This window comes from Poecilia reticulata, chromosome 8 (genome assembly GCF_904066995.2).
Source record: "Poecilia reticulata chromosome 8, P_reticulata-male-v2, whole genome shotgun sequence".
Taxonomy (NCBI): domain Eukaryota; kingdom Metazoa; phylum Chordata; class Actinopteri; order Cyprinodontiformes; family Poeciliidae; genus Poecilia; species Poecilia reticulata.
The window spans coordinates 5,415,827-5,439,611 of record NC_088837.1 but is presented as its reverse complement, the minus strand read 5'-3'; the positions used below and the strand labels follow the sequence as shown (position 1 = coordinate 5,439,611).

General features: G+C 39.0%; 1 protein-coding gene across 3 annotated transcripts in view; it reads right to left on the bottom strand.

The window, feature by feature from the left end:
• LOC103468378 (microtubule-associated serine/threonine-protein kinase 1) overlaps nucleotides 1-23,785 on the bottom strand; it is a 49,299-nt gene that overhangs the window by 18,677 nt on the left and 6,837 nt on the right. For 2 of the 3 annotated variants that reach the window (XM_008415426.3, XM_008415425.3), the window contains exons 2-7: nucleotides 16,795-16,823; nucleotides 8,260-8,348; nucleotides 7,113-7,188; nucleotides 2,317-2,389; nucleotides 1,588-1,748; nucleotides 557-632 (exon numbers count right to left, since the gene is read on the bottom strand). In XM_008415426.3, the coding sequence (XP_008413648.1) occupies nucleotides 557-632; nucleotides 1,588-1,748; nucleotides 2,317-2,389; nucleotides 7,113-7,188; nucleotides 8,260-8,348; nucleotides 16,795-16,823 (504 nt within the window). Of the gene's footprint in view, nucleotides 1-556; nucleotides 633-1,587; nucleotides 1,749-2,316; nucleotides 2,390-7,112; nucleotides 7,189-8,259; nucleotides 8,349-14,335; nucleotides 15,019-16,794; nucleotides 16,824-23,785 lie in introns of those variants that run through there. The other variant, XM_008415427.3, reaches the window with a different exon arrangement.

Sequence of the window (23,785 nt, the reverse complement as noted above, 5' to 3'; positions counted from 1 at the left end):
GTAAAACCAAACAGTTCAGAGCTACACAATGTTCATAGGGGTGGCCAGTAAAAAAACGTATGAGGACACAGCTAAAAAGTTTGAAAAGAATTTATAAAATCAATAATAGTTCTTTCTTCATATTACTGAATTTTTTAAACATTTTATTTTTTTAATTGTGTAAATATTTATTGGGTTTTACGTTTACAGTATGTCTTGATTAAACAAGATGACTCTATATGACTTCAACATTGTTCTCTGAGAGGACATCTTTTTTGAGAAGGGGACCATGTTTAGGGCGCCAATCCGTGGAAGAGAGCAAACTTAATATTCTCCCTGAACAAGTAGCATTTGTAGCATCACTTAATATAATTTTATAGGGTTTTATCAGAGGCTGAGATCCCCTCACTGGATGCTTGATGTTCAGGCAGGAAGGATATGTGTTTTAATAGGATTCGTCATACTGAAATTCTGCCTTATTGCTTTAAGAAAAAGCAATTACTTTGGAGCAAAACCAAGTACAATTGGTTTAATTCTTAGTGAAAAAGTAATGCATCGTGGAATACGCGAGGGCTACCTTTGGGAACCGTTCTTTGTACACATGGTTCATCATGACGATCTCATTGTCATAGCAGGAGGAGGAGCGTCCCGGGCTGGAAGAGGGAAAAAACACCTCGAAATATTACCACATTTTAAACAGAAATGCACTGAGAAATTTTGTATCAAACATAATGTAGAAATGTTAACTAGAAACTGGTTGAGCTTCGGTGGAAGGATAATTCACAGTTCTAGAGAGCAGGCAACATGCTAGCTTGGTTTTATCCAAACGCTGTGTTTTTAGTGAAATTTGCTACTGAGCTCTCCAGTCTGACTCTCCTTGCTCATCTTTTCCGTTGAGTTTACGACTCTGCACTGTTGACCGCAGTACAGGACCCTTCAGCGCGCTGCTTTGAACTAAGTAAAACTTAGTTCTGGCTTTTAGGTCAGAATAAGTCATCTGCATTTTAGCAGGTTAAACGTTTTAGATTAATCACATGCTTTAACACCGACAGCCCTAATATATGTAAATATGTCTGAATTTATGAAGAAGAATATACAAAAATATTAGTGTCCAGATGTGGAAAGCTGATAAAGGGGTATCCCAAAAGATTTCCAGACTTGGCAAAATGTAGTTTTACAAAGTACTGACTTTGGGGGACTGCATCTAAATGAATGCCACACTTACAGATTTCCATTTGTAAAGAAAATACACACACACAAAAAAAAAACCATCCAGAATTTTCCTGTCTCTATACAAGGATGCAATAGTCTGTTGATCTGGCACATAAAATCCCAATAAAACCCACAGAAGCCCGTGATTCACTGTCAGCATCAGAGTCCAGAAGTTTAGGGTGATGATTAGCAGTCGCAGCAGAGTTTCGCCTCGTTAGCATTCTGACGTCAGTTGCTACTGGCAACTACCCTTGACATTAGTAAACAAGCGCTGCTCTCCGTTTCTTAACAGCGAGGCAACTTAGCATTCTGTTCACTCCGGAACGTTATTGAGAAAAGAGAAACAAACCGGACGGGAGTGTTTTTGGCAGCGGACCGCTGTCTCTCTCTGCTGACCTGAGGCTGCGGGAACGCGGGCGCATGTGCGGGGAGCAGCGGCCCCCGTCGTCGTCCGTGATGCTCTCGGTGCTGCCAAAGTGCTTGGATAAGAAGTGGAGCTCGTCCATGGTGGGCTGGGAGGGCAGCTGGTGCAGCCGCTCCTGAGAGGAGCTGGACGACTGGATGGACAGAGAAGAAGAAGAAGAAGAAAATGGAGGAAAAAGAGGGTAAGAGTTGGCAGAACACGACGTAGTCCGAAATGGAGAGATTAGAGAAATGACGTGCCAGAAAATGAGCGGCAGCAACAGTTCTTGGAAGGAGGCGAAATAAACGAGGCTTTGAAAGATGTATAATTACAGCGTCTATAGCCCCCACAGCAGGATGACAGACCGCAGCTGAAACGTTAATGAAGTCTTCCTGTGAGCCTCAGAGCCGACCTCACGAGTCTGTCCATCACCAGGCCTTTAGATTATAGCCGCTGATTTGTTCGGCCTCATCAGATGAGAAATAATAATTTCGCTCTTGGCGAAGAGGATAAATGTCACATTCTTTGTGGAAAAAGAATTGAAACAACTGATCAAACAAAAACTGAATGTTCTTCGTCACAAAAAAGGGGCCGTTTTAGCTAAAGATCACCAGGTTTTATAGTCCCGAGAGCCATTTTGGATTTTCATATCGTATTCTAAGCTGGAATTTCAACTTGAACAACTGGAATGTGGTGGATTAGGAAGGAGAAAGAGTTATTACCGTTGAGCTGGGAGTGTTGGTGCCATATCCAGAGGAGGGTAAAGACGCCAAAGACCACCTCCTCCCATCCGCTCTGCAGGGAACACAAATATCAGTGCTGTCAAAAATACAGCCAATTACAACCTTAGTTAAACGTTGGGACGCACACCAAGTACAGGATAACTACACTGAAATGTTTTGGAAATAAAAAGGTTGGTTTTCAGATTTTGGATTCACCCACTTTGTTGCACTTGTAGCTGTGAGCGTTAGACATAGAGACGGAAAGTTTGACTAATTTGTCTTTTGAAAATAAATCGGATTGGATTCATATTATTCATTTTCAGGTCATTGTGTGTCTATTTGCTGATCAGATTAAATCTAAAGACAATTTGTTCCATTGAATTAACAGGCTAAAAAGTATCATGGGATTTTTTTTTTAAAACAAACGTATCAATTTTACGGAGTCTTTAAAGTAGAAATTGAAGGGGAAAAAACTTTCCACGGCACACCGTGGAAATTATTCAATTTCACTACTACGGTACCGTATTTTCCGGACTATAAGCTGCTACTTTTTTCCTTAACTTTGAACCATGCGGATTGTAGGCCGCTGTGGCTTTTCTGTGGATTTTTCTTCAACCACCAGGGGGCTCTCTAGCAGGAAGTGAATCATTAGAAGTCAAAATTGTAAATCAAAGAAGAACGGCTAATTTTCATTTAGAACAAGCACATGCTAGCAGCAGGCACGACGGAGAAATGTTTTCAAACTCATATCATGCAGCTTTTAAGTTGAGGGCTGTCGATCTGGCACTACAGGAGGGAAACATAGCCGCTGCATTTAAGCTCGATGTGAACGAAACCATGGTTTGACTTTGGAGACGGAGGGCTGCGTCCAGCAGATTTATTAGGACGAGGCATTCTGCTGGGTCCTAATGGAAAACTGAGAGCAGCTTCCAGTTTTTATTTTATTTTATTTTTTTAATTGAGGGTGCCAGTATGGTGCGCTCTATAGCCCGAAAAATACGGTAATTGGTTTTAAAAGATTTTTTGAAAATGAATTGTCTGCAAATAATGCCATCTTTGAGTATCTGCTGTAGTAGTAGCAGCGGCGTAATCATGTAATGTTCTTACCACTAGATGGCAGTAGGTACAGAGCATTTTACATTAAAACAAGAGAATTAGTGATGCATGAATGTTACAGGTAGCGGTGAGAGCACTGAATCTAGAAAGACTGTGATGACAGTGATGGAAAAGACAGTGAAGCTCAACAGTAGTTGGAAAGAACATGAGTCCATTTCCCACAACATATCTGTGTGAAGTGAGCTTCTCAAGCCAGGCTACTATAAAAACTAAAAACAGAGAGACAGAGATGTGGAGGAAGAGCTTTGTCTTTCTTCAATTTCTGCCAGGAAATCAGCTGTTTTCATCCAAACATGCACAGGTTTCACACCAGGTGGGTAAAATATACAGATATTGACATTTTGTACATGCAACTCTTCATATTCTAACAGTTAATATGAAGTGAAATGTTTCCCAAATATTATTGCTTCTTTCAGAATAATAATTATTTTCTGTATTCCGGCTATAAGAATGCTTGTGGATTAGTTTGTAAAACACTTTGACGTTTTCTACAACTTCTTTAAATTTAACACCACCGTGTTGTGGCACTGTTCAGGGGTATTTTTGAAGTGGATATGTTAAGTGCAATTTGAAATAAGAAATGTAAAATGTGATAATACATTTTTGTGTTTATTTGATTCCTATTCAAGAGACTTTGATAAGAATGACTATATAGGTGGCTACAGAGTATCTTTATTTCCATTTTTAGTTGGTGGCGTGCCTCGGGATTTTTTCAATTAAAACAGTGTACCTCGACTCAAAAATGGTTGAAAAACACTGAGCTAAACAAAGTTTTTTTTTTTCTTGCATTGTCCCTTTAGGGACGCCGTACATTTTTATCCGGTCTTTTTTGCGTTGCTTTATCACAGAAAAAATAAATACATTATTGTAGCAATACGTTTATATTTTGCTCTAAAGTCTGTGTTATTTGAAATGATTTGATTTTAACCTAAATTAACAACTCAAGTGTAAAAAAAAAAAAAAACTCAAATCTGTAACAACCTCAGATTGTACACTGCAATACTGCGACACAAAATTACACAGCAAACAAACGAGTTATTCCAAATGTGGCTTTTCCGCGTAACCTCTCCGTAGTAAAACAAGGACAGGCCGCTCATTTAGTGAGCTCTCAGTCGAACGGTGACAGGCAGGCGGGAAGATTTGATAAATGAGGATGAAGAGTTGCAGTAGTAGCAGCCGACCGAGTCTGACCGAGAGCGAACGACGACGGTCGGTGTAAGTAGACTTCCTTTATACACGTCTCTGACTTCAGAAAGCGTCTCAGCGTGCTCTCATTAAAACGTTTCCTTGCTCATTCATTATAAGTCTGCTTCCTTCTTATTGCACAGTGTATTGCAGTGTGTGTGTGTGTGTGCGGCGGGAGGGGGGGTTGGAGGGGTTACTGTCAATGTCTTATTTATATGTTTAGTTTAACTGCAATTTCAAACTTCTGTGTTAACCCTGTTACATAGATCTCTGACAATAAAGTAGACATGACTTGAAGTCGACTTCCATTATAAAACTGCGTGAGCAGCAGCTGCCATGTATAGATTTCTTCAACGAATAACTATTTTCAAACCGAAAAATGTGTCAAAAGAAATTTCACTACACATCTGGTGGAATGTGGGATAAAAGGCTCGATGTCATTGGCTGAGCAAAAAAAAAAAAAAAATCAATCCCAGAAGATTGTTTGTTACTTGCTGACACGTGTTTGAGAACAAACCGAGCTCAAACGCAAAGAAAACACTAAACCAGAAGCATCAGATTGTAACTATGGCAACACAACAATCAGATGATGATCACTTTACAAAGTAAACTTGCTAACTTAATTTAAGTGTTAAATTAGAAAAAAAAATATTTTAATGAATCTATGCTGAAACCACCAAATAAAACTGAATTGTATTGCCATTACCAATAAACAAATATGCAGTTTTTGATGATCTGTGTTCAAATTGAAGCGTCTGCAGGAGGCCAGAAGTGCATTAGTTCACTTTTGCCTCCGTTTAGAAACACAGTGGTTTTACAGCCGGTAGTTCACAGTCAGTGTGCAGTTCAGCTGTTGCTGCTCTGGTTAATGTTTATCTACAATAAGGGCCCTGCAGCCACATGACACACCAAAACGCCAATTTCCTGCCTTCAGTGTCGGGAATTTGAAAGTTGGAGCGACAAAGCCAGATCATAAATTATAATGGTCCAGGCTGAAAACTAATTAACTGGTGTTATCAAAAACATAAGAGCAGATATTATGTTTCTCCAGTGACAGTAATGTAACCTATTAATAATTATAGCTATGTAATAGTTTTATTTTGATATATAGACCCATATGATGCACATTTTGATTCAAATGATCCAATTCTGGTATATAGATGATATATAAACATCTGTTTGAACAAATCGTTTTAAAATATTTACTGATATTTTCAGTCTGATCTAGTTGGTGGTGGAAGACTGTAAGGAAATCTGGAATAATAAAAACCTGCTGAATTTGGTAGAAGTTTTTCAGTAAACATGCTTATTCCTCAGGATACGATCACTTTTCACCATTCTGCTCCTTATAGAGTAACACTGAGAGTCTAACATCACTGATACTCCGGCCTCATTATAGCTAACATGCTATCTGAACTTTAAAAAACTGCTTCCGTAATTATGAACTACTTTGTGTTGGTTTATCACATAAAAGCTTCAGTTTCTGAAACAATGAGATTCACACCCCAAAGGCTAAGACTTTAGGGTTAGCGTCAAAAAACGCAATCTATTGGCTCTAAATTTTCATAATAATGGTTTTATCAATTGCTGTTTGAGTTCAGTGGTTGTGTAGATCAGTTTGATCTACCAGAAAACAGTTCTTGTTAGCAGGTATCGTTCTCGTTAGCATAGCTGCTATTTAAATTCAAAAATACTTTATTAATCCCAAAGGGAAATTAAATGTGGTTGTAGCTCTTCACAGTTCTCTTTAGCAGGTACAGTTTCATCACCTCCAAAAGCACAAAAACAACCTCTAACCAAGTGTATGAAACTGACCACATCACTATGGTACAAGCACAATGACCATTGTGCTTGGACAATGGTCCAAGCACAATGGTGTACTATTATACACAAGCAATTGTGTATAATAGTACATATTAATTTCATTTGTACTAATTTAACATGAGCCGTGGTTGAAATAAACTGATATGAACATCCTGACAGTAGTGTACACAGAAATCCTCCTTGTCTCAACAGACTGAGTAAACACAGAGGTGCTGTGATTGTAATTGGGCGGTTCGGTCACACATGACTCAGCTTGTTGTGCTGTGATCACCTGCGACACTCCACCGCTAACAACAGACCAACACCTCCGGTCCTCCGAGACTCATCTGATCCCCGGCTATTTTCTCTCTAAGCTAAACTGATTTCTGTCTGCCCTTTGGTTTTTTGTTTTTGTTTTCTTCACATATATCTGCTTCCCAATGAATGAGAATATCATTTAAAATGTAGTATTTTGTGACCTCTATGTAGCAAATAATGATATTCTTGTGATATTTGGATCACAAAAACATCATGTTTGATTGTTTTCATTGTTTCATTTCATTGTGTATCATCGCCTTCAGGAAAAATTCTAATAAAACACCGCCACCAAAAAAAACAAGATGTTTTTGCTACAGTGAAATCTTAATTTTTGATGACATTCCAGTCTGATGAAGGGAACAGAAATGTCAGACCTTCTGGAGGAGGCGAATGAGAAGTGTGCGGGGTTGCTCGGGGAGAAGTTTCTGGGGCTGTCCAGGGGGCTGCTTCCTGAGGGGACAGCGGGAAAAAAGCAAAGAAGAGTCAGAGAAGGTCACAGAGGACAGAGCAACGGGGACGTTTTAATCTGTAACGCACGCTAAACCTGTGGATCAAAACGGCGATGTGTCACGGTTGGTACGGAAAGCTGCATGGGACAAATAATTGGGAAACTGATGGAGTTTAAGACGCATATTGTTGATTTTTACAGTTCAAATTCCTGGACAAGATAGGCTTAACTGTTATTTTAATAAACCAGCGTATGTTAAAAAGCCTTAAGAGACTGTTGTGTGATCGGAATATTAACAATATGATAAAAAGTCTTTTTTTTTTGCAAACTAACTGGATTTGCTGAAACATGTATTATTGATCTGCTGAAGGACGGCATCACTGATCGATATCACTAAGCCAGAGGGGATCAAGCTCATTTTCATTTCGGACCAAATCAAGTTCATGAATGTCCTCAAAGGGCCTGTTGTGGTAGAACGTATTGATGAAACTAACAAACTCTCTGCTGTCACGAAAGTATAACATGACACAGATAATCTGTGAAACAATCTGAGCTCCTCTGCCTTCTCCAAGTGCAAAACTGGAAACAACCAATCAGTGCCAGGAGGAGGGGCTTAGCGCTGTCAATGAGTCTTGTGTACACGCTGTTCACAACCTTCTTTCCCGCCCTCCCACTTGCTCTCTCCTAGTGTAGACTTTTAGACTGTTATCTTCATGATAACAGTCTACAAGGAAAGCTAATGCTAGTTAGCATAGCCACTGATGACAGCGGATTAACAGGTTTTCCTGCAAATACACATTTAGCCCCCCTGCTAAATGAGAACGTGCACATTTAGCTGCAAACACCCATGCTTGATTGGCAGCGCTAAGACCCGCCTCCTGACTGATTGGTCGGGTCTTGACCGAGAGCTATGCATTTCTTCTGACGGCAATAGCAGCAGGAGGAGGAGCTGAATATTTTCACACATTATGCGTCTTATACTGTCACAATATAGTGACGGTTTGAACAAATATGTAAAAAAAAAATGAATTTAATAAAAGTTACATCCTGCGGCTTTAAGGTCGGTATCGTACCGAGGTGACCCGGGAGAGGGGAGTGCGGGCGAGGCAGCGTGGGAGACGTGGTCGTCAGGATCAGACTCTTTCTGTTGCTCGTGCGACAACTGCAGAGAAAAAACAACAACAGGGGAAGGAAAACGTGTGAAGTTCCACCAGCAGAGTTTAGTTGGGATATTTTGCTGAGCGAGCGGCTCGCTCCGAGACGGCAGTGATGAAGAGGATTTCATTTCCTCGCTCATTCCGGCCCGTCTCCTCGGAGCTGACATTACACACAGAAGAAACGGGAGGAGGAGAAAAGTGCAGGACGGAGCCTCTCTTCTACCACTTCAGCTACATTTATTCAACCAATCATCACGTCAGATCTACAATAATCCAACTCTCACACACAGAAATAAATGAATGGCTCGATAAGGTAATTCATCTACCAAATATTGCATCCGACAAATGAGAAAATAAGAACTTTCCCAACTTGTTTCATTATTAAGTGTAACATAATAATAATAAACAAATATTAACTTATTATTATAGTATTAATTTAGCATCACAGCTATTATTTAATTTTAGTTCCAATCTTTTTATTATATTTAATATTTTTCTATTACTTTCACATTGTGTATTTATTCATTTTGACATTTAAAAAAAACTCACATTTTCTTTTATATTTATTAATTAATCTATTCTCTAACTTTTTTTAAGCAGGAGGGGAAGAGGAAATATTAGAGGAGCAAATAAATCAATGTATGATTAAAAAAACCAGTGAATAGGGAAATATTAGATAAATTATGAATATAGAGAAAATTTGTAAAAAAAAAAAGTGACAGTAAGTAAAAAGCAAAATGTATTCAATATATATTATATGAAAAATGAAACTATTAATAAAAGAAAGCGAATCAATAACAGTTGACCCAAACCCTGTTCATGAACTGAGAATATATTTGTTTATTGCAGCTAAAAAAGAAAAACATTAAGAAAAAAGCAAACATGCAAAATTCTTTTTCAATCTTTGGATCTAAAATGAAATTTTCTTGCCCAAAAAAAAAAAAAAGCTTATTTTTTTAGATTTTTTATTTTATTTTCCCAGTAGTACTTTTGATTTATGTTTCAAAAGGTTTGGACGCCTCTGTTCTAGGTGGGAAAAACAGGTAGTATGGATTCTAAGTATCTTCATCCTAGGTTCTTTAAACTTTATAAACCTCTCTACGGAACAAAAAAACACCCAAAAAAACAGAATAATGCAGAACGTTAGCAGTGGAGCTACTCTTGTTTAATGGATTGCCAACAGAAACCTGCTGAAAACCCACAGTCCCATCCTTGAGCCAAATAATAAAATGCTCTCAGAACAGCAGGAAACATTCAGACAGAGCGCTGCTGATGCAAGCTCCAAATTTTAAGCATGACGCCCGAGGCCTGCTTTCCACCGGACGGTCAGTTAAGATAAAAAATAAATAAATAAAAACGGCAAGAAAAGCACTGCGACGTACTTAGGAATGATTTGTAGCCCAGAGATCTGGACTGATGTTTGAATAATTATAAAGCAAAAAAAATATGGAGAAAGAGAGAAAGGCTTGTCTGGAACAAACAGGAGATTAAAGCTAAATAAACCAAAATGGCGGAGAGTCAGTAGAAAAAAGAAATTGTGTCGGAAAAGGTTAAAAGTGTTGCTCGTTCGACCAAAAACAAGTAAACATGGCCCAGATTTCCTTCTCCAGACCCAAACGGACCCATAAAGCGCCAGCTGTAGGAACAAACGAGCTTTAAAGAAGGAGAAGCTTAAAGAAAGAAAATCTGGTTTGAGAGAAAGAGAAACGGGGGGGGGCGGGGGGGGATGTGGTGGAGAAAAGGAGGAGCGTTCACGTGACGGCTTGTTGCTACGCAGAGAGCATCGGGGGAGACCGCCGAGAATGCCAACCAGGGAGCGCAGGAGGAGGAGGAAGAGGAGGAGGAGGAGGTCAGGGAGGAAGAAATGATCTAATGGTGACACAATGTGAAACAGCAATGAAGTCGTCCACATCAGGAAGAGGAAGCTGGCAGCAAAAAGGGTTTTGATTTTCCCCTCAGGAAATGAAAGAGTTTGAAAGAGTAAACTCGCTTGTTCTGATTGCAAAAAGATTGGCAGCAACAGAAAGAAATAAGCAAAGCAAAACAACAAGAAAAGAAAGAAACAAAGATGAGAACTTGGAGCAGCTGATTGGGTCGGCTGACAACAATGCTGCCAAATCTTTACTGAATGTTCTTGTAACATGATTACGCAAGCAAATAACAGAGAGTTACGGGAGGGAAATGACTCTTATCACCATATAAGAGTTTTATATCGGTCCATATCAATAATTACTGATTAGTTTTTTGTTTTAAATATCTGAAATGCTACTAAACTGGTGTGCTGTTATTTTGTATTTTTAAGCAGTTAAGAGAAACGGTGGGAAAACATGAAACTGTTGCTGCGCAAGATGCTCAACAGGTTGTTGCTAGGTAACCAAAAAGGCGAGTGAGTTAGTTGATGGGACAGATCTTGCTTATAGCTGGCGGTGAGAGGTTGAGTAGGTAAAGCTTTTCTTCTGCCTACATCTCCCAGAATGCTGTGCGACTTTGGATCGGAATATTCCAGAATATATTTTTAAGGTTATCTAACTGTATAACCACAGCTTGTGAAGAAGTGTCGTTTGGAAATGTGAAATAAAATCCAGAATACAGTTCTTTTAAGTACAAATAAATAAATAATAAAGTATATTTAAGCTGCTATAAATTCATGGATTGTTCGAGCTGCTGCTGAAAGAGAGTGCAAGTATTGGTTTCACTGTTGGGCTGTCACACAAAAAAAAAATTCTTTAATTTGAATAATTCTGAAATCGGATATAGCGTGAGCAAAACCAATAAAATTAGCTGTAACAAATTATATATATATATATATATATATATATATATATTTTTTTTTTAAAGTTTGTTCAAATAAACTTTTTTTTCAGTGTAGAAAAAAAACAAACTCAGAAGCAAACAGAATCTTGCTGGAGAGAAGAAGGCCTTTACTGGAAACATTAAGTAATGGAAGATCCTGCGCGATCCGCCATTAAACGCCGGGCCTCTCCTGGGGGGAAGCTGCAGCACTTAGCGGAGACACACACTTTAACCTGATTGAGACGCACGGGCCTCGCTTCAACCTCGTTTGGTTTACAGCTAACTGCTCGGCTTGTTTAGTTAAAGTCCAGGAGTGTTTATGAGTAGAGAATGAGAACATTTAGCTTTTAGGTGTGTGAGCAGACACACACGCACACAAAAGAGAAAAAAAAACTGCATGAAAGTGACGTCTTTGTGTTTGTGCCGTTTCCACAGATGCACAGCACACCTGAGCCTCAGCACCCAAGGGACAAACACACATGCATGTCTTTATGTCCTATTATAACATAATTTTTTTGTTTTATACAAAATTTGAATTCTCTATTACCATTTCCAAACCAAAGTAATGTCACCAAGCTACTTTGTAAAGTATTTACTTGGTGCAGGTTTCCAGATGTGTGAAACAAAAAAAAACTTTATTTTTCCTCTACTGTCCACTCACGTATTTTTCAATCTGCAAATAATTTTAATAACATTAAAAAGTTGAGAATTTTGTACTGCAGAGGGTAACTTGCATACGTTTAGACTAATTGAAACTAAACAGAAGCATAAAGTAACAATTGTGTGACAATGAATGATGACATTTCTTATTGTTTTAATACTTTGATGGAACTGTATTGCATTTTTATGTATTGTTGGGTCTTAATGGATTTTATACTACAAACCTTTCTATTTATACTTTAAACTGTGTACATTTATGTTTCATGATATTGTTGCACATAGATAAAGCTCAATTAAGGACAAACATTGCAAATGGAACAAAAGTAATTGGGCCATATAAAAGTAAACTCATAAATGAAAATGGAAAGGGACTCCCACAGGTCACAGTGACTTTTGTTACAAATCACGCTGGATTTGAACATCATTTCGGGCAGTAAAGCAGCTCAGACGTCCATGTTTCTGATCATGCGTCAGGCCACAGGTGGGCTTTAGCGATCTCTCACAAACCGGGAACAATGAAGTCACTCAGAAGCTCAGCAGGACATCCACTGGTGACGGAGCCAAAGAGGAAACCCCTGGAGCTTGAATGTCAGTTTTAGTTTCACATAGCTGAAACTTAAGTGATTAAAAATACAAATTACACGTTGATTAACGTAATGAATGTGTTTCATATTGCAATTTAAATTATGGTCACTACTTTTTTTACCGTGTACCATCGCATAAGCTTCTCTGCGTAAAAGTCAGCCTTCAGAAAAATCCATCTTTTACTTGTTCCGACTGACTCATGTAATCATTAGTTGACTGTTAATCGGTCAACCCGAAGCCAGGCCCGAAATATCTCTATGTGAGTCACCAAAGCCACGTTTCAAGAAAATACTCTGCTACGTCAATCAGAGTCAAACCAGACAAAACGTCAGAACCGGAGCCAAACGTTCATGATGACATATAATTTTAGCTTATATAAAAAAGACTTAAGAACCTTGCTATTCCTTTGTTATGTGTTTCTATGTCTCACCCAAATCCCTGTGTACATTTGCAGATCCCTTCAGTACTGACAGCCTGTCACCAACCTACAGAAACTCTAGTTTTACTAGTTCCAGCTAAGCTAGCTTAGATGTAAACAAAGTCAACATGCTAACACACGCTAACACATTCACCAGTGTCTTCAAATTCACTCCAGCACCAGTCCAAACAAAACCTCCAGGTTTATTAGAAAATGTTGTTGCACAGACTGCACTTTATGAATGTGTTACCGTAGTAGCACATTTATAAAGTGTTAAGATTTAAGTTAAGTTATCCTCCTTAAGTTAACGTTTGTCAAAATGGATTCCTTGCTAAGCCTGCTAAGAGGAAAATGGTGGAGTTGGGTAGGCAGTACTGGAAAACAGAAACCTCGAAACAATAAAAAAAATGTAAGTATTTTCATCCTTATCCAAATTAATTTGTTAAAATGTAATTTTTCCGTTTTGTAAATATTATTAGTAAAGTATTCAGCCCACTGTTGCATAAAAATGTTGCTCAACAAACAGCTCTCACAGGCAGGCGTTGGAAAACCTTAAGAAGCCTCCATCACTTCTACATTGTAAACTAGCTTAGAAGTTACTTCTGTAAACAGTAGAAAAAGAAAAGGGAGCAGAGATATAATACCAAAGAGATAGCTAACCATTAGCTAGAGATGCTAAAGTTAGCGACTGCTTTGGAGCTTTCTGTAAACTAAGGCCTATTTCACGGGTTATGAATCTATATTTGTTCACATCTAGTTCAAAATCTAAGACTTTGACTGGTCAAACCAGAACTAGATAATTCCACCATGACCCAGGATATTTTTTAATAAAGGCTAGCCGAGATTACCCTATAAAAAAATTAAAACAGAAAAAAGAATGTATGCTGTTTTCCTCTTCCACTAACAACTTTACAATCAGGCAAGCATAAAAATCAGTTTTTATTTATTCACAGTTTGATTTTCTCCTCAGCAGGTATGTTTTTATAGCCATTCATTTAAATTTGGTGTCTTTAATCGGGGAACCATGAAGAACATCAAGGGCCACCATGGTCCTGGAGGTTTGCCCCTCCTAGCTTATCCAATGTCATTGAATTTCCTTAAACAATAAACACGTTAACTTAATGTTGACCAATGAAAACTCTGGTGACAATGTGTGCCCATTCCTAATTCCTTTTCAGTGAAAAGAATAATGCTAAAAAAGTGATGTCATGAGTGGGAGTCTTTGCAAACCACTTCCTCTAGTTCATCATTAAACTGCCTTGGATGGATACCAGAAAAACAGCACTCCAGAAAAAAGAGAGAGATCCACTTAACTTTAGAAAATGTAAAATAAACCATGTATCCCAGATCAACACTTTCAGACCTTCAGTAAGATAGTAGCAACTCAAACTCATATGGTAATAGCCTCACACACATCATATACTCTCATCCTTTAGACTTCACAAGAAACATACTGCTGCCTGACTTTCCATCTATCCAAACCACAAAAACAAAACAAAGATCTTCCCTATTAGATATCCCTGCCCTTTACAGTACCTTTTAGTGCGTCGGAACATGCTGCCGGTTGGATTTCTGCTGCGAATGTATCAATGCACAAAACAGCGGCAAAATTTCAGCCCGCTCTGACACATACGATGGGTCCCACATCCTTTGGCGACTGCGTGTCTGAGCAAGTGAGTCCAAGAAGCAAAAGGTGAGGGAGGGAAGAGAGAACAAGAGAGAGAAAGAGGGAGTGCTGAAGGGAGGAAGGGTGGGTCGCTCTTATAGAAAGGAATAACAAAAGACAGCAGGGGATTATGGGTCATTTTATCCAGGCTCTGATGTACTTTTGCAATTTTTGCTTTCAGCTCTGTTAAAAGCTCTCACTAGAAGGCACCATGAATGAAGGAAGCAGAGTAAAGAGATGCTAGCTTCTCACAATGACTGAAGGGCAACTGTAGTGTGGATTGTTACGCAACAACGAGAAAGGGTTTGAAGTGATGGAAGATTAAGAGAGCATAGCTAATTGGGAGGTAGGCTGCATACGCAGACAAGCTGTGAACGGCTGGGTTTACCCTCGAATGGATGCAGCCGGCAGACCGAGCGAGGAGCCAACTCCACTCAGCTCATCCATAATAGAGGGCGGACTAATGGCCTCCGACCGAGGGAGACGGCATGTGATGAGCGGGAGAAAGCAGCATGCCCAATCCCAAATTAAAAGATGACTTGGTTCAAATTTTGTTGACGTTGTTTTTGTCCCATTTTCTTGCATTTTATTTTAAAGCACTTTAAAAAGAGAAGAAAAAAAAAACAAACACATTTGTTCTGGCAGATTCCTTCATGGACAATGACTTTGCAATTTCCATCCATGAGTTTTCAGCTGTTTGATGATCTTTGGAGGAAATTTTTAGGCTCGTAAAAACGAGGCCATCGTTTGCTTCATCCAAAGAGTCTGAGAAACGATTGCTTCCTGGAGGCGTGGTCTCTTTTGAGGTTTTAAATTGTACCCAGTTGCTAACATCCGCCCGTGACGCAGGAAATGCATTACTAGCTCGATGCTAAGAAGCTAACTGGAAATTGTCTGAGCTCTAAACGACCATCCTCCAATGCTAAGAGAGAAGTGCAGAACTGGATGAAGTGGCTGTTAATGCTGATGCAATGTTTGGAAACATTGCCAATTCGGACTGAACGACTTCATTCACTTCCTACGGTTGCCATTGCTAAAACTACAAGCAGACTACAATTCTAAAACAATGCACGGATAAACAGCTTTCGTGGATCAGTAAGTTGTTTCTCAGCCATTAGCACATTTAGCAACGCGTTCAGAAGGTTGATTGACAGCGCCAAGACCCTCCTCCTCCTGGCTCTGACTGGTTGTTTTTGGTTGGGAGGTGGTACATTTTTTTCAGATGGCGATAGCACCTCATGGAGGAGGTGGATGAGATTTATCTTTTTGTAGATTATCTGTCTCATTTTATAGTGTCACCACATAGTGATAGTTTTAACAAATATGTAAAAAAAAAATATTTTATAAAAATGACTGCAGCTTTAAATGTTGAAAGGTGTCTCCAAAAGTAGAGAGAAAGATAACATCATTTACAGGCCTTCATACTCTGTGAATAACAAGCCTTTGTTATTCAAAAAGAGAACAATAAAAGAGCTAACTTGTAGAATATTATCTACTCCAAACCTCTCACTAAACCCCACTTTAGAACAAGACAATCATTATAAGTTAAGCTAATTAATTCTATTTATGTCTCATTTTTGGTCTCATCAACAGACACAGCTACACATTTCACTATCAAAATTCATTTGTTCATGTGTTCTACTCAAAAACAAATTAGAATATTTAAACAATTCATACCTTGTCTCAAAAATTCACGGTGAGCTACAATTCTCAATTTTTTCTGAAGCTTTTTCAACCTTTTCCAAAAAGTCAAAGTCTTTCTAACTAAGAAAGCATCTAAACTGTGGATGCCTGTTTTAACCAATCAAAACCAGTTGAGATACATGATACTGCCATCACCGTGCTTGACGGCTGACGGCGTTTTTAAGTCTAAAAACTTCACTTTGACTCCTTATCTGTTTATTCTTAAACATCATCCCTGCTATTATTGTTCATATTTAGAGTGAAAACTCCCAGAAAGGAGAAACAAAACAATAAAATTTGTGAAAAAGTAGGTGGGGGCGGGGGGGATGAAAGTGATGATGGATTAATAACCAATAAGTGGTGGATATGAATTATTTTCAGCACCATGGACAGAATCCACAGATTTTAGCCGGACTTAAAGAGTCTCACGCACTCCAGCTGCTCTTCCTCCTCATCTTCCTCGTCTTTCACACTTGGACTACACACACAACCACCAGAAACCTCAATGAGGCTCCCCAACAACGAACCAGACTCACACTGACACGCCAGATTCATGTACTGCTTTACTGTTCGTGTCACGAAAGGAGAGGAGAGAAAAGACGACGCGGCGAGCAGGACAGGAAGTAAACAAAGGGAAAACACTCACCTGCTGTTCTTGCGCGGCAGCGGCAAGTCCTGCTGGCAGCAACAAAGAGGAGAAGGAGGAGAAGAAAAAGAGATCAGGTGCGAAAACAGCAACAACTCCAAAGTTAATTCATGTGAACATTTAAAGATGGATGCAGCATTTCCTGGATGACATCATCGGTTGTTGGCAAGCTCTGCTAATCCACCTCATTGCTTTTGCCGCTCCTGTAAATCGGTTAAAGCCAGTAGGAATGTATTATAAAACTTTGATACTGCATATATCATAAGATGGAATTTGCATCTCCTTCTTCTTCTTATTTATTTTTATTTTATGTTTCTAAAGTACATTGCAACACTAGCTGCGTTTCTTCCATTAACCATAAATCTGCTCAAATGGAAATTATGTAAATACATTTTCTTACTGGAAACACAATAAAAAAAAAGAACTTCTCGTGTTTTGATAGTTTTTTTTTGAGTATTTTACTAGGAATCGGCAGAATCGAGATAGATCCATTTGGCAAAACTGCAACGGAAACACTTTTTTCCGCGTCACGAGTCATGTGATAAACAGCCGGATGTTACCACTGGAGAAAGAGTCGAAGAAGAAGACGACAGGAAGTAGTTGGGGGATGGTGTTTATTGTTTTTTTTTTCCAGACAATGTACCACAGATGTTCTGACTGTCTGTGCTGCCCAACATCCCGTCCTACCTTGTGGCACTGCGCAGGCGCACAGCGATTTTACGTCGCAGGTTGCTTACTCAGCATGTTTCTACATCCTACCTGGCGAAGTTTTGTTTTGTCCGCTTTGTTTCGTTGAAGGTTATTAAATTTCATCTAACTTATTTCATAACTGTCTTTCCTCCGTCAGAACACCGCCTCCACCGGAGCTCTTTCAGCATCGCACACTTTACAAAAAGTTGTATATCGCTCGAACGTTTTGCCAAACATGAAGCTCCTCTGTAAAATGGCGGACTACGACTTCCCCCAAAACGCCGCATACGTATCCGCTCCTCAGTGTCAGGGGCAGCATGTCGCTCCAGCGCCTGAATCAAAGACGCCGACGTCTCGCGTCTGATAGATGATTAGCGCGAGCGTCATGGCTCGCTGTTTAAGTCTGACAAGATTTTTAATGACTTATCGCGTGCGACTGTCATTTTATTTCTAAAAAAAAAAAAGAAATATACAAATGTAAAAATGTGCAGATTTTAATTTTTATTTTTTTAATGTTTTTGATTGCTTATTAGCGTTCTTCTGTGCTTTTGAATAGCCTCCTTTAATTATGGTTGAACACATAAATTAAATAGAGTAAAATAAAAATAAATAACACATACACATTGAGCCCTTCCAGTGTTCCACTTCCACTCTGTTTTCGGTCCTCAGCTTCCTCCTCGGCAGCGCTTCAGAAATCAAAGACCTGCTGTGCCGTCGATGTCAAATGGTGATTGGACTGTTAGCGGACCGATGGAAATTGCTTCACAGTGACCCTAATCACCGAGAGCGACTCTGACAGCTCGTCCTGATTACTTCAACACTCACGTGTGACAGTGACACATTTTGTGTGGGACCGCAGATTTGTGTGTTTTGGTTCCTGAGTGGCTCACCACACCCACCGCCCCCTGCCTCTGAGGAGCTACAAACACTCAGAGCACCAGGAGGAGGACGGCGGGGAGCGGAGGAAGCTTATGACGGTGAAGTGGAAGGTAAAGGATACACCATTCCCAACATAAAAAAAAATAAAATAAAATCTGAAAAGTGTGGCTTATATTTTCATCAGTCACTTTTGATGAGTTTGTAGTTGAAATGTCAGTCAGATTTAATGGAGAGCAGATGTGAAAATCTGCTGTCCATCTGTGGGTTTACCACACAGATTCTAAGTTCGAACTTTGACTTAAATTTTTTTAACACAGAACATATTTGGGTGTGCTGTGATGGCACAGGGGTTAAGCACGACCCACATATGGAGGCCTCAGTCCTCGACATGGCTGTCGCAGGTTCAATTCCCGGTCTGGCAACCTTTGCCACATGTCTTCCCCATCTCTCATTATCCACCTTCCTGTCAACTAACTGCCACTAGAGCCAATAAATCTTAAAAAAAACACAGAACATATTTGATGTAAACATTCCCTATGAAGTTCTGTTGGCTGTTATTCTACTGGAGAGTGAACCTCCACCTCAGGGTCCGTCCGTCTTCTCCTTTCAATAAGCCTACAATACATACAGCATAGAGAAAACTACCTGATAACGCGCAATAGAGAGAAAGACAGACAGAATCGCAAAGACAGAAAGAAAACAAGAAACAGAAAAAGAAACAAAGTTTGTCAGAATGTAACAGACACATCTTCCCCAGGTAGGACACATCATGCGCATGCAGCTCCGCTCCTATCAATCACTCCTCCCAGAAGATCTGCACTTGACTCACCCTGCGGTTACAACAAGCGACAAAAGTGGGAAAAGTTAAACTACTGAGGCAAAAGCAGTTTAAAATAATATGTCAGGTTTACTTTGAGTTCAGGCTTGTAAATTAAGAATTCATTAGTCTGATCAGATTCGCACACAACGTGTACAGGATCAGTTTGGATTTCTGTTTTTTAGGCCCAATCTGAACTTTGCTTCCTTGCCTCTGATGCTGCCACTGTCATGTTTTGTTCTGGATTTTATTTATGGGTATCAGTGAAAATGGGGCTCAACACAGATTTTTTTGAATTTGTAAAATCTATCACCAAAAATTCAAATAAAAATACATAGAAGTTTTTTCTTTTTTTTTTAGCAAGACGAGATGAGAAAAAGCTCAAATGCTTCACACGCCCTTCCCTCCTCCTCACCTCCGGATCAGAAGTCCAAATCAACCCTGACATTCAGCTAACGCCTCCAGGGTTAACTAAGACAGAGCTCCAATCACAAGGTCGAGTGAATGTTCTACTCATTGATCCCTCTTCACTTTGTCCTTCATTGATCTGGCTAATTGGCCCTGGGCTGTCAAAGCCAAGGAGAAAATGACTTACAAGAGCGAGATGCATTAAGAGAAGCCCGCATTAGCATGACATGCTAACATGCACATCGGTTTTAACGCCTCAACTGGAGTGAAAACTGTGTCAAAGCAGAGTTGGTAAAATTTTATTATTATTATTATTATTATTATTGTTGTTATTATTATTATTATTATTATTATTATTATTATTATTATTATTATTTTATTTATTTATTTTTTTTTAAAGAGAGTAGATTTAGTTATGGAGATTTGAGGTTGAGGAACTGTTTTTTGTGTCGCGTCTGCGTTTCAGATCAGAGCTTTTCATGTAAGGAGAAATTCTAGAATTTGGAAACAATTCACTATTTTCACCACTGCAGCCATTTTGATCCTCAACATGATGCTGCCACCACCATATCTGATAATTAGAAGCGTGTTCTTTGGTTTTCAAAGCCTAAGGTTGGATCCTACAAACATTCTTCTTGTCATTGAGGCCAAAATCTGCAGTTGAAACTTTGTCTCGTCAAAGCATAAATATTTCTCCAAAAGGCATTTTGGTAGCTACAGATTTTATTTTTTGGAACAGAGGCTTCTTTGTTTTTCAGTATCTAATGATGTGAAACTTGCTGAGCTGTTACAGCACCCTGACGGTCTTGAACCTTGATAGATTTTGTTGTTCCCAGTCATCCTGACCTCTAGAGGGCGACGGTTTGGTTCAAACATTCGAAACGTGTTAAAGGGAACGCATGAAAGCTGGTTCTGGACTGCGTAGGGCATGCTAACATGAACCTAAAGGAGTGGTGCTAACTTCATCCCCTTTGAAAAGTTGTGCTTCAAATTTCAGAATAAAGTGTTTACAATGCTGAGCTTGCAAATTTAGAAAAAGAAACAAAAATAAAAGTAAAAATTTTGCGTTAAATTTTTGCTTTAAAAATAATCACTGGTATTGATTATTGTGTGATTTTTTCACCCTAGTAAAAAAAAACTGTTCAAATACATTTAGAGGCCCAAAATCTACAGGATCTTTATAAAGATAATTACGAATGTATTTATAGCTTATATAGATAGACAAGACACTGAATTCATCCTGACAATGAGTTAAAAATGTTAATCTTATTGTTTTTTGCATGTTGCCCCTACAGCAGCAAAACCATCAGAAGACAATAGACAACAGTTCTGTTGGTGACGTCCCCAAATGCCACTCCAGTCCTCCCATTGATTACTTAACAACGGCGTAGATTAAGTGGTGGAAGAGAAGGTTGGAAACTCCTTAAGATTCGAAGTGTTGACGTCCCGGAGCGACGACACACGGTTTACCTTCATACGGTCAAACCAGCGACGCAATATCAGATAAAAAGGTCAGAGCTGCAGTAAGTTATCAAAACAGATACCGAATGCGCAACAACAACAAAAAATCTATGCTTGGTTTCAATGTAAAATATTATTGAGATCTACCAACATTTTTGACCTGATCGGATCATCTTCTCTTCTTTTTTTTTTATAGATGTTGAATAAGCAGTAACCAAATGATTGTCATCTCAGCTTCAGGTAACCGTGTCTAAATTTTTTTACAGCTAGGAAATAAGCTCTGAGTGTATTACAGCTTAATACATTAACCCCAGTGGAGCGCGTAGCAAAGAGCAAACAAAATGTTTCCATCTCTACCTCCTCGTAGCAGACCTGCTCAGTTTACATGGATGTAATTAACTCGCTAAAATGAACCGAAGCCGTCCTTTAATCGTCCCGGCAGAAAGATACCATTTAAGAATTCAGAGCGCTGGGAAAAAGTTTTTTTTTTCCTTTATAGATTTCTTCTGTTTTTGCTTATTTTTCAAGCTTAAAATGTTTCAGATCATTAAATTTCAATATCAATCAAAGATAACCAACACTGACCTGAATTAGTTGTAATTAAACATATGTACTTGGTTTGTTCAAAGGGGCAGTGTTATGTATTTTCCATTTTATAGCACAACTACTGTTAACTCCAGTTGCTATAAAAAAGCTACATATATCAAAATCTGACTGAAAAGAAATTCGATGCCTTGAAATTGGGCCTCTGTCGCTTTAAGAAGCTTCTGCTCTTTCTGAAACTCCACCTTCAGGAAGTCATCACACCGTTGCTCTTCCGTTAATTCTTTAACAATGCTTTTACCAGCGTTTCATTCAGAAAGTGGATGATTTACAAAGAATCTTCAAAAACGATTGAATTTTTTTTTTTTCGCAATAATTAAAAAATATTTTTCGTCACTGATTTCAAATGCTTGTGGCAAAGTTGTTGCACACAACCAGTTGTTAGCTCCAGGGTGTAATAACATTTGGACAAGGCCAGATTGGTTTATTTAAACCTCTCCTCTTAATAAAGTCACACAGTGATTTCATCCTGAATAAAAATAAACACATTTTTTTTAAAAATCAGAGTTTGCAATGCTACCACAGCTACTGCTGCTCAAAGTCTCACTATTTCAATAAAGGGAGGATAAAAAGACAATATAATATGACTGGGGGAAAAAAAGATTCTTTTCTCATATGTGGCTCTGACCAAATATTCTGAAGCCTGCAGCTCAGAGCAAATTCTCCTGTGGTTTAATTATCTTGACGGAATAGCGTGCTCATTGCTCACTGCACGACTGCCTTTCCCACGTCGCTGCGTTCGCAGATGCAGCTTGGAAAAATCGGCAAACTGAAAGCAGATGTTGGACGACGAGGGATCCGCACAGCTGAGACTAAATGCTAATGAATCTCTCCGTTGACGTAGGCCGATTGTTGACACGCAGCACCTTCTGATCTCTTGCAATTCCTGACCGCGTTCTCCGAGTTGAGCAACAGCTCACGGTTGATCCAGGGTTAGCTGGATCCTCGGGGTACCAGAAAGCTGAGATTTGAGCTAATAAATGATAGTCTGATCCCTTTAGCCCCAAGCTGTCGGTCCGACGGGGTTAGCATTTGAGCACGTGTTCCCGGGATTGAACGAATAAAGGGAAGCAGTGAAAACATCAGTGGTTATCCATACACTCTCACTAGAGCTGTCTTAGAGTATCTGAGCCTGATGCAAAAGTATTTCCATGTACAAACCAATATTAGGGCAGGAAGTTCATAATTACTAACGGTGCTACGCTTATTTGACAGACTACTCGCACAAACGTTAACGTACGAAGCCGTGAAACAGTAGTTACCCCATTCACAGAGTTTTTGGTGTTTTTAGCGTCACTGCAGTTTAGCTGAAGATATTGGTCAGCATCTGCGTTTTCATTCACCATAACAATGTACAATTTGACATTTCGAAAGTAAATTAGGAGGCACAGAAATAAAAAAAAGCTCTCGTTTTTCAATAAAACAAAGCTGTGCTAGGATTAGGTGATTGTTTTGGATGCATCAAAATTGCGATGGAGGCTCTTTTTTGGCATCACATGATCAATAATCGGATATGATGTTACCCCTGGTGTAATCTACGAAGAAAAAGACGACGACGACGACAGGAAGTGGTTGGAGGAAGATGGAGTGGGATGTTTTTTAATGACTTATCACATGAACAAACTAATTCATGATTTTAATTGTGTTTCTTAACTGTGAAATTATGCTTTTTTTACGTTAGCGCAACGCTGACAAAGTTTTGAGCACATTTGTAATTGGAGCTCAGCTGGTGCTGAGCAGGAATGCTTTTGTAACAGCGTTCGAAACTCTTCTGCTAATAGCGGAGCTAATTTTTCAAGTAGGGCTTTAGCGTTTTTGCATAACTTTGAAAACATTTAGCTTACTTATCTTCCAGATAAATTCCAAAGTTCTAGTTTACTTGACTGTCTTCTAAAATTTCACTTTAATCAAGTTCTACGTCTGTGTTGGAGTTTTGGTGATTATCAATATGGTTGAATTTAGCTCTTTAGCATTAGTTTCAGCTAAACACCTTGTTTGTATAGCTTTGTATTAGCTCTGTAACTTTAGCACAGCTAGCTTTTTTACCAGTGGTGCCCACCACTGATTTGTTGGAGCTGTAAGTACAGCGGTAATAGCAAATAATCAAATTAAGGCAGTTCTGTAAAAGTATAA